Source organism: Ambystoma mexicanum, chromosome 1p, assembly GCF_040938575.1.
Source record: "Ambystoma mexicanum isolate Mex_15411 chromosome 1p, UKY_AmexF1_1, whole genome shotgun sequence".
Taxonomy (NCBI): domain Eukaryota; kingdom Metazoa; phylum Chordata; class Amphibia; order Caudata; family Ambystomatidae; genus Ambystoma; species Ambystoma mexicanum.
In genome coordinates, this window is record NC_090921.1 from 619,112,097 (window position 1) to 619,128,098 (window position 16,002).

A 16,002-nucleotide genomic window follows, 5' to 3' on the forward strand; every position below is an offset into this window, starting at 1 on the left:
CTGGGGTTTTCCTGTCCCCCTAAAGGGGAGGGGGGGGGGGTTCACTTTCAGAGAGATCACGCTTTCCCTGTCGACTAGGGGCTCACCTCCATAGTCCCAAAGGGGGTGGCTCATACTTGGTGGATAGGTGACTAACTTCATGGGTGTTAGCGAGAATTCTCAGAAATGTGCTAATTCCCTCTACCTTAGAGACGCCCAGCAACTTTGCTGGATTTTGGAGGACTTAATTTTTTTTTAACCTGGAGAGAGTGCGACCCTTTTTCCCACTCTCTCATGTATTTTAATGTGATTTTTGAACACTGTTTTTTTTTGTTGTGGAGTCCGACAAACTCCATAGGCATCATCTTTTACATTGTGTCACACAGCACCTTCAGTGCAGTGACACAGGGAAGTCTTTCAGATTTCCCAAAGGTTTCAATACTTTCTCTTAGATAAACTACTGTTTCCTAGAGCAGTAAAGTGAAATTGACTTTACTTAAATTTGTAACTTTCTAGACCCAGCAAACACGATCTTACAATAGGGTGCTGGAGGGGTTACCTAGTATCCCCTTTGTCCAGCTTCTCATGTAACATTTTTATGTTACCCTTTCCTCACTGAACGGCTGGTGGAAGTGGTTTACTTTTAACTACCCTGGTGTGCATTTAGCATGCGCTGCATTCACAACTGCAGTAGGGTGCACTCTAGGGTGCCATTTTTGTCAAAATGGCCCGGTTTTCTTTTTTCGCTATTTCTTTGTGTAAAGGTCCTTCTTGAGATTTACTCTGCGCGCCAAACCAGGCGTGGTCCCTTTGTTCGCTTTGCCTTTGGCAGGATTCAAGAGTGCAGCCCGCCTCTGGCTCCAGGGTGTCTGGTGGGGCCAGGAAGTGAGGGAGGTGCCCGAAACTCCTGTGCTTAGTCTCCTAGGAGACCCAAATGCACTCTGTGGTGATTGGCCGGCTGACTGTCCGGCAAGGAGAGCCACCCTGCTGGGTGACTGACAGCTAGGCTGGAATGAATGGAAGAAACCTGCATAAAAGGTCTATGGCTTGGAAGGCAGAGTCGACCACTGGACGAAGAACCGACGAAGAACTTGAAGAGGACGCCTGCTGCAAATCCTGGACCGTTGGTTTGCCCGGTGAAGCTCTGCTGCTATGCTGAAACTCCAAATTTGTATCTCCCTAGAAGCCCTGCAAGGACCACGTCTCCACTTGAGTTGGTGGGGCCAATCAACTCCAAAGTAAGCCATCTGCGCATCTCTCGCAGCTGGTTGAATTTCCACAGAGTTGCTGCTGGACACCAAAACGCCAGGGAGAGGAACACCAGATTGTGTGCGTTGCTTTTAAGCTGGCCAAGAACTCCAGGAGGATCCTCTTGACTCCGAGGAAGTAGGACTGACTGAGCATGAGCCACCTCAACAGAGTGCTGGACCCCAGAAGCAGGGAAAGTCCTTCTCGACAGCCAGAAACTGCGGTGTTGCTATTTATGGTAGACGCGAGGAGCTGAAACACCTAAGCGCCACTTGTTTGAAGATTGCCGGTTGCAGTCGGTGAACGTCCCCATTGCAGTGCAGGAGTCCCCAGAAGTCGACCCTCTTGTCCCCACGACTGAGGCCCAGGAACAGTGAGATCAGAGCTGCCCAGGAACAGAGGTCATCTGCTGCACTTTTTCTTCAATGCAAAGGTAATGTACAAAGTCTAAGAGAACTTACCTCTTGCAGTAGAGTTGCTTGCAACTTCTACTACTCACAAGTCTAATCAGCTTGTGTCCCTACATTTTATTCTTCTTTTCTTCAAATACTTCTAAAACATTGTGCAAAGACTTTTCTACTTACCTACCAGAAGTGATTCATCCCATATAAGACTTTAGCCCATTGACTTTGGCTTAGCCTGTTGTACTGAATGACTCTTCTTGGGGGATCCAAAAGTACTTGCCTGCTTAAGAATATTTTTGGTCTCATGTTTGTTCAAATAACTTTTTCCTTTAACCAATTTCAGTATTAAGTATTATAAATGCAAACAGTAAGATGTTAATGTCCCCAGCACCCTAGCTATTGAAGTCACCCGAGGGTGTAGGTTGTGTCTGTGGTCCATCCCAAAAGGGTCTTGTCATGATGCCTACCCCCGGGCATCCGGATCAAGCCCATCAGTTCCGGGAGCAGGCATCTAGACTTTCTTTAAAACCTCAGCAGCCCCTGCTAGGGGCTGTCTGGGTTCAGTCCTGGCGCCTTAGGCACCAGGCTCATAATAGAAACCAGTCCTGGCGCCATAGGCGCCAGGCTCATAAGTATTACTTGCCTCATGCAGACCATGCTGCAAATGAATCCAAGCCTACGTGAAGCCTGGATGGGGCTATTTTACTACAGGGACTATTTTTTCACTTGGGTGTGGTTCTGGGAACTTCTTACCTGGGACTACTTTGGAGGCTATTTAAACCACGCCCGAACAGCAACACATCCTGCAGCGTAACGCTCACCGTGCCTGCAGCCAGCATCCAGCATCCAGCCTTCTGCCACGCCCACCTCGAACCCGGAGCACCTAGAAAGAAGGGGAAAGAAGAAGAAAGGTTAGAACAAGAACATTACCTGATTTTCTTACCTGATTCCGGATCCATCGCATCTTCGAACCTGAAGAAAGACTATTTTTAAGCGTCGCATCGCCAGCAGCAGCGCCACGCCATACTCACCGTTCCTCATAGCATCTTTACCATCCGGCGCTGTCTCCATCATTTCCTCATCGAATCCCGGCACCTAAGGGGAACAAGATGAGCAGAGAGAACGGACAAAACTATCTCTTTTGCCACCATAGACTTACCTGATTTTACCGCCGGAGGTATTATTCTTCAGCACACCAAATCTTCGTGCGCTGCACCTGAAGGAAGGAGAAAGCAGCAAGTTAAACCTTGGCATAATTTACCAGACAGTGTTGGGTAATCCATACCTGGATGCTTCCCACTGCCAGAGACAATCTTCTTTTGGGTCAAGCTGCAAAACAAAAGTAAGGATTGGTCAAGAGTGATTATCAGACATTTTGAACTCTTAAGAACTGTATACTTACGGCTCTTCGCCAGGAGTCTTTGGAGTCAAGATTGATCTCAAACTCTTCCAAAACCTTCGAGCCAGTGAAGTAACTGGGCATCAACGCGCCCCTACGTTCGTCGCAGGATGGAGAGCTCATCCTTCAAATCCATAAGGTGAGATTCGTGAAAGGGAATATAAGAGGCGATAGTGGGGACACAGTGAGGTGCTATCGCTTAAGTCCACGGGTGGCTAATTTCCTTTCTCCATTTCCAGGAGACTACTCCTACGGGTCAAGCAGACGAAGCTAGGTGGGCCAGTCCAGTCCGTCATCTCTGCACTACGCATCACGTTGGTGGAAACCGCAGCAGTCCAGTTCCGCTCGACACCCCTGTGGGAACCAGGTGAGCGTAACAGGTCTTTACTGATTTAGAAACTAAGAGTGTACAGTTTTGAAGTGTATTTGTGTGTTGCTTTTATATTGGTCCCTTCTGAAGAAAGCTTATTCAAACTAACTGATAAATTAATAATTGTTTATTCAAAAAACCTTGTGTGTAAGTGTTTATTTGAATGCTTGAATACTTGTCACTATGAATCTCTGTATAACTCCCCTACAACTCACATTGGCCCCTCTTGAGATAAACCTGGCTGCTCAACACGTTACCAAACTGTAGTACCAGCTTATACCAAAGGTTGGGTGTCCCATTACCCGTAGTCAGAGTTGTTGTAGTGCATCCTAAGGGTACTGCATACAAACTTTATCTAATACAGTGAAGTGTCGCAGAGAAATCCTTTAGATTTCTCATAAGGTTTAAATACCTTTTCTTGTGTGAACTACTGTTCCCAAGAATAGTAACGTGAAATTGACTTTACTTACCTTTTTTCTTTGTAGGCCCAGCACACACCATCTTATGTGGAATGCTGGGGCTTACCTAGTAGCCACTTACACTACCTTCTCATGTAAAAATTTTATGTTAGCTCACTACTTTAAATGGATGGTGGCAGTGGTTCAATTGTTCCTACCATTGTGCTTTTCTACTGCAGGCTGAATCCTCACAGCTGCAGTACAGCACCCATGGGTGACCATTTTGTCAAAATGGCTCCCCCCGACTACTTTTTCACCATTTTCTGTTTGTGAGGTCTTTCTTGGGTTTTACTCTGTGCGTCGAAACAGGTTCAAGCCCTTTGTTTCTCTTGCCTTTGGTGGGCTTAAGCCCTGAAGCCCACCTCTGGCTCCAGTGTGTCTGGAAGGACAGGATGTGAGGGAGGGTCCCAAAACTCCCCTGTCCTTTGTTTCTATGAATGCAACCAGTCCAGATTGGCTGGCTCTCTCGTGTTTTCACGTATGCAGCGGTAAGTCTACATTCATTTTCCTAACAGTTTATGTTAAAAGCAATAGCACACAAAACACGTTCCTTTGTTGGTTGTTGCGATTGTTCCTTTTTTAGATGGCTTAAAAAGCACCACAAGTTTGGATTGCATATATTAAACGATTGCTTTATCCCAGTGTCCCATCCCTCTAATGTATTATTTGTTTTTACAATTTCATGCAGGACTGTGGTCTCAATGGACTTTCGATATTGGGGTATTTTGCTAAACATATTTCGTTATCTAAACTGTTTTCCTTTTGTTAACAGCAGTTCGATAAATAGGTTTTTGGTATATATTTTTCAGTAAAACATACTTTCAATATGTGATTTTCGATATAAAGACATGTAATCGGTTTGAGCATTCCGTAAATGTATTGCCAAAAGAGGTTGTCATAGCAAAAAGTATTTTCTAATTTCCAACATGTCTCGCCTTCCTTTATATCTCTATCCAGGCAAATCCTACAGAATCACATGAGCCACCCGCTGTCACATATTCCTTTTTTTTTAAAACTTTCACAACACTACACAATTTCATTACCTTAAAAGTAGGCAGGCGGATTGTTTTCAGCATGTACAGGCAGAAGGAGATTCCTAAAATGTCTTGGAGAATCCAGGCCCACCTAGAAAAAAAAAAAAGAAAAAAAAAAAGACTCATTAATAACAAATGCCACACCCTTTACAAGGAGTAATTGCTGGCTGATTAAGGAGAAACTAAATCAGTAGCCGGTTATAGGGAAAAGGACTAGGACGTTAAAAGGAAACTCCCAGCCTTCTATTGTGCCCGTTACCCTAACAAGACCTTCCTTCAACAGTTCAGACTCGAATTTTCACATAGGTCAGCAAAATAGGTTAAGGTGGTTTGAGAGAGTGGATTTGTTTGCTATAAAAATTTTAAACAAATGAATGAAATTAAGCCCAATTCGCTTTTGACAGCCGAGTAGTTGCAGAGTGGGTTAATAGTTTTTAACACATCTTTTTCTACAAATATTACCTTCTCTGTACCATTCAAGGGTGAGTGATTCTGGGGAGATCACTTCCCTTAGAATGCAACTCACAACTATTGGTATCTGGCCCCCTCTGGGAGAATGCCATGGCTCCATCGGATGAGACATGGTATCCCCCATTGTCCCTGAAAAATAACCTACCCAGGTCTGAAACCCTAGTCACGTATAGTCATGCATCTGCTCCTTTCCCTATGAAACAGGGCAACCCCTCACATAAAATTTATAAACAAACTTTGCCAACCTGATGGAATCACCTTTGACAACTCCACTTATCCATCAAAACCATGCTATGCTTATTCAAAGTCCATTAATCAATTGTCACTAATGGATTACAGTTCCCAGACTGCTCGATGTAGGTTATAGGTCAAAGCATCGAATCAAAAGGATCTAAATACAATAGGGTCGAATCAAAAGGACCGAAAACAAAAAGGGTTGAATTTTTTGTAATTTGTTTTTTGGGTGTAAAAATCACCTTTTTTTCCTACACGGAAACCCCCCAAAAAATATACATTTAAATAAAAAAAAATGTGACCCTTTTGTTTTAGGTCCTATTGACTCTACCCTTTTGCATTCGATCCTTTGACCGGACACCCTCGAAGTACTGGACGAAAAGGAGAATGGAGCAAAGGAGATCTCAAGCTCGACAAGCGGTCTAGTGTTTCCTGGCACACACCTGTGCCTGGGAAATTTAAGCAGCGCAAACACAGAGACATTGTAGCTGTTGTGTCGACTGTTGAGCGATAGAACCTCGCTGTGCGGAGCGGGGGCCAAAGAGCTGGAATCGGCGTGGAGAAGGCGACCAGCTCGCAGACAGAGAAAGAATCTGCAGAATGAAAGATTGCTGCGGGAACGGCAAGGACCGGTGAGAGACTCCTGGGCGTTCACAGACTGAGAAAAGCAGCACAGCACTTACCAAACCCGAGAGGAACGCAGGCGTGTCCCTGCAGAAGCTGCAGAGAACCGGTGAACAAGGAGAAGCAGCCGTGAGGAGAGAGGAGGCTGGGATACTTCATTTGAACACAGTGAGAGCGAATCACCACCAGCGAAAACCAGTGCGTCGACCCAGAAGCAGAGATGTCACCAGGGCGCAACGGTGAGCACACGAGTGGAAATACATGAAGATCAATATACAGAAACACAGTATGGACATATGGAAAAGGGGGATTTAGATTGCAATGAACCCCTCTGCTAATGTGTGGATGTTGCGAAGGGCAAACATTTAAAGAACAGTGAATAGAAAACCTATCATAGGCACAGGTTATCCAACCTTATATACAAGGATTTGTGGGAGCAAGCAAAGGTTCCAAGTGTGTGAAAAGAGAAGTCCTGGCAGGTGAGTAAACCAGGCAATTGGAAAGGATTATGTTAAACAAGAAAGAAGAAAACCACATCCTCTAAAATTGTGAAACTTAACAGTGTTGTGGTCAAGCGTGTTAGAAGGCCACAAGAAGGCCCAAGGTGCTATTGGAGTGATTGTTAATACAACTCAAGGAATAACAAAGGAACTTAAGGGAAGGGAGCTACCCTCTGTAACACCAACCCTTTTTTATCCTCCAGAGGCCCAAAGAACTATTGTGTGGAAAAAGCCTCAGGAAACAGGGAAGAATTCAGGGGAAGGGGTCTACCTAACCACCTTCTCTGAGGAATTTTTGTTCGAGTCGTTTATTCTTCGTGAACACTTTTTCCGAACATTGCAAGATTAAAGGCATTTCCCTTTTCACCGTTTTATATAGTTTAGTGTGAGGGTCAGAACAGAAAGTCTTGACACAGGACAGTTTAATTTTGACATCATGACACAGACCAATCCTTAGTTTTTGGTTTAGGTAGGTAAATTCCCCTTAGAGCAAGTTCAGAAAAGCCTTTTCCCAACTTTCTTTGAATAAAAGTCTAACCAAAAACATGGCAAACCTGTGTCCGATTTCGATTTCTGACCCCTCACAACATCCAGGCTGTACAATATACATCAGCACTTGGCTACTGGGCATTCCTATGGTGCAGGTTAAGGCTTGGTTGTGTCAATCTGGAAAAATCTTTCTGAAGAGCAAGATTATTTAATGCAAAGTTCTAACTCTTTTCCTCATAGATTGTCCAGGAGCCTCAAACTCAATAATCACTTATAATTGTTATCACATTTGTTCAAAAGCCTCATAACTGAGTAGATGAGAGGAGAGGAGGGTTCTCTTCACTTACTGATCCTCATTTCGGAACACCCCCCACACTACACTGACAGAGATGCAGAACACAGCCAGCAGCAGCATTCGGACCTGTGGGCGCTTGTGGAAATACGGAAGGTTGTTGTCTGGGATTCTGGAACAGGGCAGCAGAAAAAGAAAACAATAACATTAGGACATAGAAGGAATTACAAGTAGTTACAAATGGTAAAACAACCATAATTTGCTTTATTCAACTGTAATGTCATAGCAGCAGCATCATAACTCATTCAATAGATAAAAATAACCAATGATTCCAATCTTATGAAGTAACTGGTAGATAGAAAGGGACGACGTGTATAAAACATGGAGGACAATATTGAAGCGTACACAAAATTATTTTAAAACAATTGACACGTTCAGAGCAATAGAACACAATAGGCAATTAATGCAAAACATTACAGAATCAGGGTAATCACATTTAGCATGTTAATTTGTTTACACAGTTACCAAAGGATGTTTATGTACATTTTGCATATCTGATTGCATTTCAGCATCAGGATAAAGAGCCGGTGTGGAACTGTAATCTATATCTTAGCAAGTAAATACATGGAATTTAGCAGTACTACGTTGCAGCAATTCTTTTCCCGATTAGCCAGACTCTACATACAAATTTGGACACTGCGTATGTAAAAAAGAAAAATCAGTTTCATTATATTTACATAAGGCTTTTGCATCCGATAAATGTTGAATGCCAGATTTTAACAAAAATAAGCTTTAAAAAGATCCCTCAAATACTTGTACGTTTGACAAAAAACAAGAAATGCTCATTAGCACCCTGGGAGGGGGCGCTGGCCAATCACGAAGCTCGGAACGCAGCTGTATTGTATGGTACAAGCCTGTGTTCCGAGCAACTTGGGTAGCCAGAGCCCACTTCCCTTACCCCTCACCTCTTAGCACTTAGTAGTTTCCTACGCGAGTGCTAAGAGTGTTTTTTTAAACAAAAGAAACGTACCTTTGCTGCACACTTCGGTGCCGCGCAGGGCTGCCGTCCCAAATTCCTTTTTCAATGTGGATGAAATACTGAAAAAGGACTTGGGCAGAACAGCACTGCTTAGGGCCGCGCAACACAGGTACGTTTCTTTTTCAAAAGACACCATCAGCACCCATGTGGATAACTACATGGGTGCTAATGGCGATATGCAGCCCAGCGGCTGGTCGACCCTGTTGGTAACAGCCCCGCGCCCAAGTTAAGGGCCCAAGCCATATCGCCTCAATAGCTCCCTATTCTTCGTACACACCGGGCACATGTTAATGTTAAAGGACATTTGTACCGCGCACTATCACCACCGGAGTGGTCCCCTGGCGCTCTGGCGGCTCTGAAAGAGGGGAGGTCGAGTTAGTGGGAGGAAGCAGGAAAAGTGCAAGGGAGCAGTGATGTGCTGTTGGCGGCCTCAATCTGGTGGGTCCGTTGGCTGGGCCTGGGGTGTTTGCGGCCGGTAGTCATTGTGTACTGTTGTGCAATACTATGTGTGTTTTTGTTTTGTTGTTGCGATGTAGTGAAGTTTGTGCGGTTTGTTGTGCTGTAGGTTTTGGTTTGGAGTTTGAGAGGTGTATGCAGAAAAGGGAAATTGTTAGTAGGGTGGTTAGTTTGAGTCCCTGTCCTGAATTGAGGCGATTGGCTTGTGTAGTCTCCCCTGATGCGTCTCTGTCCTGATCTGGGTCCGACTGGCATATAAGGTTCCTTACTTCTCTGGCCCCCACCTCCAACATGCTCTCTCATAGTTCCCCTTATCCTCCCTTCATACTCCTGTGGTCAGTGCACCTCTCAATGTCAACATCTCAGATCATGTGGTGATTGTCAATATCTCGACAGTTCCACATCACTGTGTTGCCTGGCGGTAGCTAAGGGGCGGGTGAAGTGATGGTGAGATTGTCTGGGGTAGTTGACTCAGATTCTGTGCGTGCCACCTTTGTTCCAGTCTATCCGGTGTTACCCGTCCAGGTGCCGTGGGAGTTACCCTCTCGGGTCGGGGATGTCTGTGTCCTTTCCGGTTTAGTCATCCTTTCTCTGGTTTTGGTTTCCAGATTTAGTCTGTGGTGTTGAAGAGCCAGGTTTTTAGTGATTTCCTGAATTTTAGGTGATCTTCAGTGTTTCTCATTTCTTTTGGGATATCGTTCCAGGTTTTTGCGGCTAAGTGGTAGAAGGAGGTGCCTCCAAGTTTTTTCTTAAGGTATGGTTTGAGTTCCAGGCTGATTTCGTTGCTTGATCGGAGGGTTCTCGTTGGTTTGTAGATTGTTATTTTCTTTTGTAGGAATTCTGCTCCTTGTCAGTGGCACTTATTTTCCATGCATGCTGCTGCAGGTATGCCAACAGTAGAGTACCTAGCTGTAATCTTACATACAATGAACGTGCATAGTGTGGGCCAATCAAGTCTCTGTATCTCTCCTGGCCAAAATCTTGTTTCTTCATTTGTACAAAGTGTGCTTTTTTTATCTCAAGCTTTGTGTTGCTTCCACCTGTAGTGTTGGCTCATATCTCTACCATGCCCAGTGCATACATATTAGTCCTGATGTGCTTACAGCATGGTAGAGATCGCCCTGCCTCCTGAGCTAACAGATCGATCTTCACATCACTATATTTCCCCAAGTGCAGTGATGCCCACAGCCAAGCCCAGTATATCATCGGTCTTAATGCAATGATTTCTGCGATGTACTCAAGGTTGTCTTCAATATGTAGCATTTTGTTTGGAGTGCTTTGGAGCAAGCTCCACAATTTAGTTTACAAAGTTATTTTCCACAATAGATAAGCCCCATATGTCAGCTCCATATGTTGCAGACGCTTTTGCTTGCATGTTATATACATTAAGGGATGACTTGAGTGCACCAGTCCTATGTACGTGGGTGAATTTAATGACTGCATTAATAGCCCTCTCCAATGTGAGTGTCGATTTTTCCATCCGTTCCAACCAGCTAGCATTACCCTTAAATGAATGGCCAAGTACTCATAATAGCTAACCTGTTCCACGGTATGACCATCTAGCTCTAGATGCAATCTAGGTGGCTTCTTGAGTGGCGGATGGAAAACCAATGATTCTGTTTTGCCTAAGTTGATTGTAAGGCCATTGTGTTCTTACAGCCTATATTGAGCTTGTTTTTTAATCCTCCTAGGCTCAATGAAATGGAAACTGCTGTAGTGCAATTAGCAAGTCAATCAGCCTATTTATGAAAATACAAAATAAGTGGACACGAGAACACACCCTGGTCTCACACCCCTTTGGATATGAAAGGATGCAATTGTTTCCCAGTTAATGTTTCATCACACTGGTGCTATGTTTTTGTTGTAAAGATTTCAAAAAGCATTAAACAGTTGAACAGGCATATTTACTTCTCTCAGCACTTCCCAGAGTTTTAGTATGGGTACCCCATCGAATGCAGACTTAAAATTAATAAAAGGCTGCATAGAAGTTTATTTTCCTCAATTGATATATTTGTGTGTCAGTAAATAAAGCCTGAATGGAAATTGCCCATTACTGGATTATTATTTACACAGTAGAAGAGGTGTCAGTACAGCCCTTGCAAATATCTTACCAGCTGTTTCTAGCAGCAAAATGGGCCTATAAAAATGGATGAGTACTCTCAACCTCCCTTTTTGTACAAGGGAACTATTTAAGCTATCATCCATGATAATGGAACTATGGCCATTTTTGTTACCGCTTTAAAGAGGCAAAGGAACACTGGGGCCCAGACATCGGTTTCCAAAAGTGAAAACATCTATTGGTAATTTATCTGGGCCAGGTGCCTTACCAATTTTCTGATGTTTTATCGCATTTTTCACCTTGCCCAAAGTACATTTTAAGATGTGCTGATCTTTTTTAAATATAACTGCGGAGACTGAAAATTTACTTTATCAATCTTAGCATTCGAGGGGCACCCTTTTTCAGAATAGAGAGACCCTTTTGAAATGGTTGAGCCAGATATCAACTGGTATATTTCCCTTGGATAATATTACTCTTGTTGGTATGTGAATCAGTCACCTTTTTCCAAAATCCTGCGCTATCGTTAGCTGCAGCTTCAGTGAGCTCCTGCCATTTGTTGGTGGCAAATTCGTTTTTTCTTGGACACCAGAAGCTTATAAGAGTGCTTTAGGTATCTGTTGAATCTTTCTACACTCTTCATTCCATTTAGAAGTGCTGGTTTGGCCATACAGTAGTCCTTGTCATACCAATTTGCATGGCTAACAACTGAGGATTTTGGGTCTCGTAACTAATAGATTTATTGCCTTTATAATTTCTTCATAAATTGAGACAATTTCTAGGTTATTTATGATGTTATTACATAAGGACTTCTCCAATAATGGCAATTCTTTATGATATATAGTTGGTATGACATTGCTACCCTCTAGGACTGCCCATTTAAGCACTTTACTGGCGTTCCTTCGGCAGGGATACTTGACGTAGTACCCTTGTTATGGTAGGCCTCCTTAAGTCGTTCTCCGTTTTTTAATTCTAATCAAAGTGGCCAGTGGTCCTTTCCCCATGGTCAATAATATGCAGACTTAACAAAATATCCGTTTTTAGTTTCAACAAGTACATAATCGATATGCGAGTGCCTGTCACCTTTAAACATGAATTTGGCTGGCTTATCCGTATCTGCCCTTCCCTTGCAGGCCCAGAATTCCAAATGGAAGACAATACGCGATAACTCAAGAGCCTGTTTATGCGCTTTCTTTGGTTTTTTGGTGTCATGTTACATTTTTCTGCTCCCGAGTGCTAAACATTATACTAACAGGAAACGCTGTTCATAACTTTGCTATGTATGCATTACTAGCAAAGTGCACCATAATCCATTAAGGCATCTTCACACTAGGAGCAACTTCCAAAACGGACTGCATCAATTAAAAAGAAAGCAAACATGTCAATGATGGAGGAGGGTGCAGAGCAGACCTGTTCCAATGGCCTTCAGGAAAAGAAGAAAATAGTCTATCAGACAGACATGGCTAGGTAGATCATTCCAGAGTCTATGAGACGGGTAAGAGACATTGGTAGTGCAAACCAGGAAATGACAGACCTAAGAGATCTAGGTGGAATGAATATACCCTACATACCAGGCACAAGGTCTTCAAATGAATACATTTTGCCACCAGTAGCCAATGCAGCGCTCTGCATTGGTGAAACATGGTCATTTCAGTGCGAAAATTATTCCTTAGGTGGAGTATTGCATAAGCCAAAACCTGGTAGTAAGACACAAAATGAACAGCATTGCAGTAGTTCAACCTTGCGTTACAGATAGCCTTAGGAATACACCAACGTTGGTTCAAGGGTTTTTATTAAAGGTTTTAAATGGGTTCCATGAAGGGCCGTCCCTGTCTGTCTCTCTCATCTTTCCCAGGTCTCCCTCTAACCTACAACCGATTTCCCTAAATCCCAATGTGTTTGCTAGAAAGCCATAACCCCTACTGTTCAAGATCTGGCTGGCTAGTAATGAGGGTTTCTTCTCCCCACTACACTGTGCTCTCCACTACACTCTCCCCTCCCCATTACTCTCATCAGGAACCATGTCAGCCATAGTGTGCATGGCAACCGATCCAACATCAATTGGAAGTTGCAGTTGCACCTGGGCTGGCAAAGAAGGTCCAGGACTACACCTCCCATGACCACAAGCCACAGCTCCTCGGAAAGGGCAATGCTGTCATGCCGTTATACATGCACAGGAACTCCAAGGACCACTGCAGCGAAAACGCACTCATCAGAAGTGAATTACTTTTTGCACTTTTAGTGTGTTGTGTAAAGTGACATTAATGATAGCGCTCTCTCTTTACTACATATTTCTTGTTATTAAAATAATTACTTTTTACATGAGAGCGTAAAATACATCCTTTGAGTGTTCCTTACAGAGTGTTATTAGATGACATTGAACATAAATATTAAGTAAGTGTAGGACATCTATTTGAACTGTTGTGTATTGAAGTGTTATACGAAGGTCCAAAAATATTAGGTGCTCCCTGATTTTTTGTTTACGGGGGGTTAATCTTGACAAAGTAGGGAGAGCATTTAGACAAAACACACGCACCACAAGATTAACTACCCCTCTCTTAGTCCCCTATTGTTCAACAGAACAGTGGCACGTTTCTCTACTTTTTCAGTAGACAATCTCTGAGAAAGTTAACTTCTCAAAAAACAGTTCTATTAATATATCATAAAACATTTAAAAACAAACATGATAAAACAAATTACCATGAATACAGAAAATAGGGTAAGTGGCATTAGTTTGTCTCTTTCATTTATGCTACGTATTGATGGAGATGCAATTAGGGAACAGTAAATATCAGTTCTCCTGAATTCAGTTAGCGATCATGAATTGAATAGATGTCACGTCAGATTTTTCGGAAACCTCTAATGTGCTGTTCCAACATAGATAGATAACCTAGATGTTGGTGTTTCTTCAAAAGTCGACATATGTTTTGGCCTTCATTGCCCATACTGCACTCTCTCTAGTGTTGTTGGCATGATGTTTATTGAGCAAAATGCTGAGATGCACTTGCACACCAAGTTATTAATGACATTCAAAGAGAAATACGTTATAATGTTCAAAAAGATAATTTAGTCAAAATGCAACCACACTTGCTCAGTACTATAGAGCTAAACAAATCCCGCGAGGTTTGAGGATTTACCTTAAACCAACACTTTGTAAAGAAAACAAAGAATTTGTAACTAGATGGGAACACATTCTTAACAAGTGTTCATTGGACTTGATTCTGCTCACTATAGAAGAATTATCAAAATCTGTCTTAACACTACAACAGGAAATAGAGGAAGTCTCGGTACAACTGTCAAAACTCAAAACGGAGACTGAATTAAAACAAATTTTGGAAGACACGAACAATAAATTGGATTCTTATAAACAGGATATTGAGCAAAGGAAGATCAGAAAATTTTGCCGTGACATCCTGGATTACGCCAGAGATATTGTCTATTCCTGGCAGGAGTTCTACGCTAATACTAGACCACAGCCAAGGAGACCACAGAGACCCCACAATACACCAGACAGTAATACGGATAACAGTGAAGTGCTAAGTGGAGAAATTGAGGACAGATCTCACCCTTCAGCAGCATCAACATCCGCTAATATTCCAACAATAGAAGAACCAGAGGACACCAGAAACAGACCAACACCAGTTAATCGACCTGTTCCTTTTTTAGGAAACGGAAAACAAGACGAGGAAAGAAGGAAACTGCGTCAAAAAAAGAAATAAATGAACATTTGGTCATTAATATATCATCTAAACCACTAACTTCTGCTCAAATCCAAACGCACAACCTAGGAATATCCTTTATTCCAACAAATTCTACCTCATTTTTTGAAGAGGAAGTCAACTTGTTCAAACTTATACGTAAAATGGAGTTGAAGGTTTTCTTTAACAACGTAGAGGAAAATATACGACCAAAAGATACGCCAAGATATTTGGAGTTAAAGAACAAAAGCACATTTCATCCTCAAGTGAACCACCCCCTGATTAACTTGTTTAAACAAAGGACCATGAAGGATTTGAAACGTTTGAAATACGCCCCACCAAAGAAATGCAATATCAGGAAACATCAACTGAAACTGATAAAACAACTAGCAGAAGACACTACGTTGACACTAAAACAGGCAGATAAAGGTGGAGCACTTGTCTTGATGGATACCTCACTCTATGACAAAGGATGTCGAAAACTATTGGAAGACATGCGCACTTATAAACTACTTGACAACGACCCTGCTATGGGTATCATCTCAATTATACAGACAACTGTGGAGAAAGCCGACACTATGAATTGGATCTCTGAAAAAACAGCAGAATACCTTATCCAAAAACATCCTGTCACACCGGTGTTCTATGGACTCCCCAAAATCCATAAAAATTTAAATGATCCTCCATTTCGTCCCATCGTCGCTGGGACAGACAGCATTTTCCAGCCCCTTGCCATCTACTTAGACACTGCCCTTCAACCAGCAGTCCAATCGATCAGCACATATCTCAAAGACACCACTCACTTCCTGAGAAGCTTACAAGCATTACAACTGGAGGATAACGCTGTACTTCTGTTCACAATGGATGCGAATAGTTTATACACTTCCATTCCACATTCCGAAGGTATAGAAGCTATGGAGTGGTTCCTATTGACTCACAGAGATGTGAACTTCAACAAAGTCTTCGCACTGGAACTGTTACATATCATACTTTACAATAATTACTTCAGGTATAACGGACAATACTATTTCCAAATCTCAGGTACTTCGATGGGGTCTTCAGTAGCCCCATCCTATGCTAACATTTTTATGTACCACTTTGAGAAAACACATGTACTGGACAACCCCAGATGGCATGACAAGATACAAACCTGGCTAAGATATATCGACGACATATTTGGGATTTGGAAAGGTACAGAAGCAGAACTGCTCGAATTTTGGAATTTCCTAAACAACTGTAACCAAAGAATTG

General features: G+C 42.7%; 1 protein-coding gene across 3 annotated transcripts in view; it reads right to left on the minus strand.

The window, feature by feature from the left end:
• SPPL2B (signal peptide peptidase like 2B) overlaps positions 1–16,002 on the minus strand; it is a 1,058,839-nt gene that overhangs the window by 517,966 nt on the left and 524,871 nt on the right. For all 3 annotated transcript variants that reach the window (XM_069649607.1, XM_069649606.1, XM_069649608.1), the window contains exons 8-9: positions 7,558–7,674; positions 4,902–4,983 (exon numbers count right to left, since the gene is read on the minus strand). In XM_069649607.1, the coding sequence (XP_069505708.1) occupies positions 4,902–4,983; positions 7,558–7,674 (199 nt within the window). The remainder of the gene's footprint in view (positions 1–4,901; positions 4,984–7,557; positions 7,675–16,002) is intronic.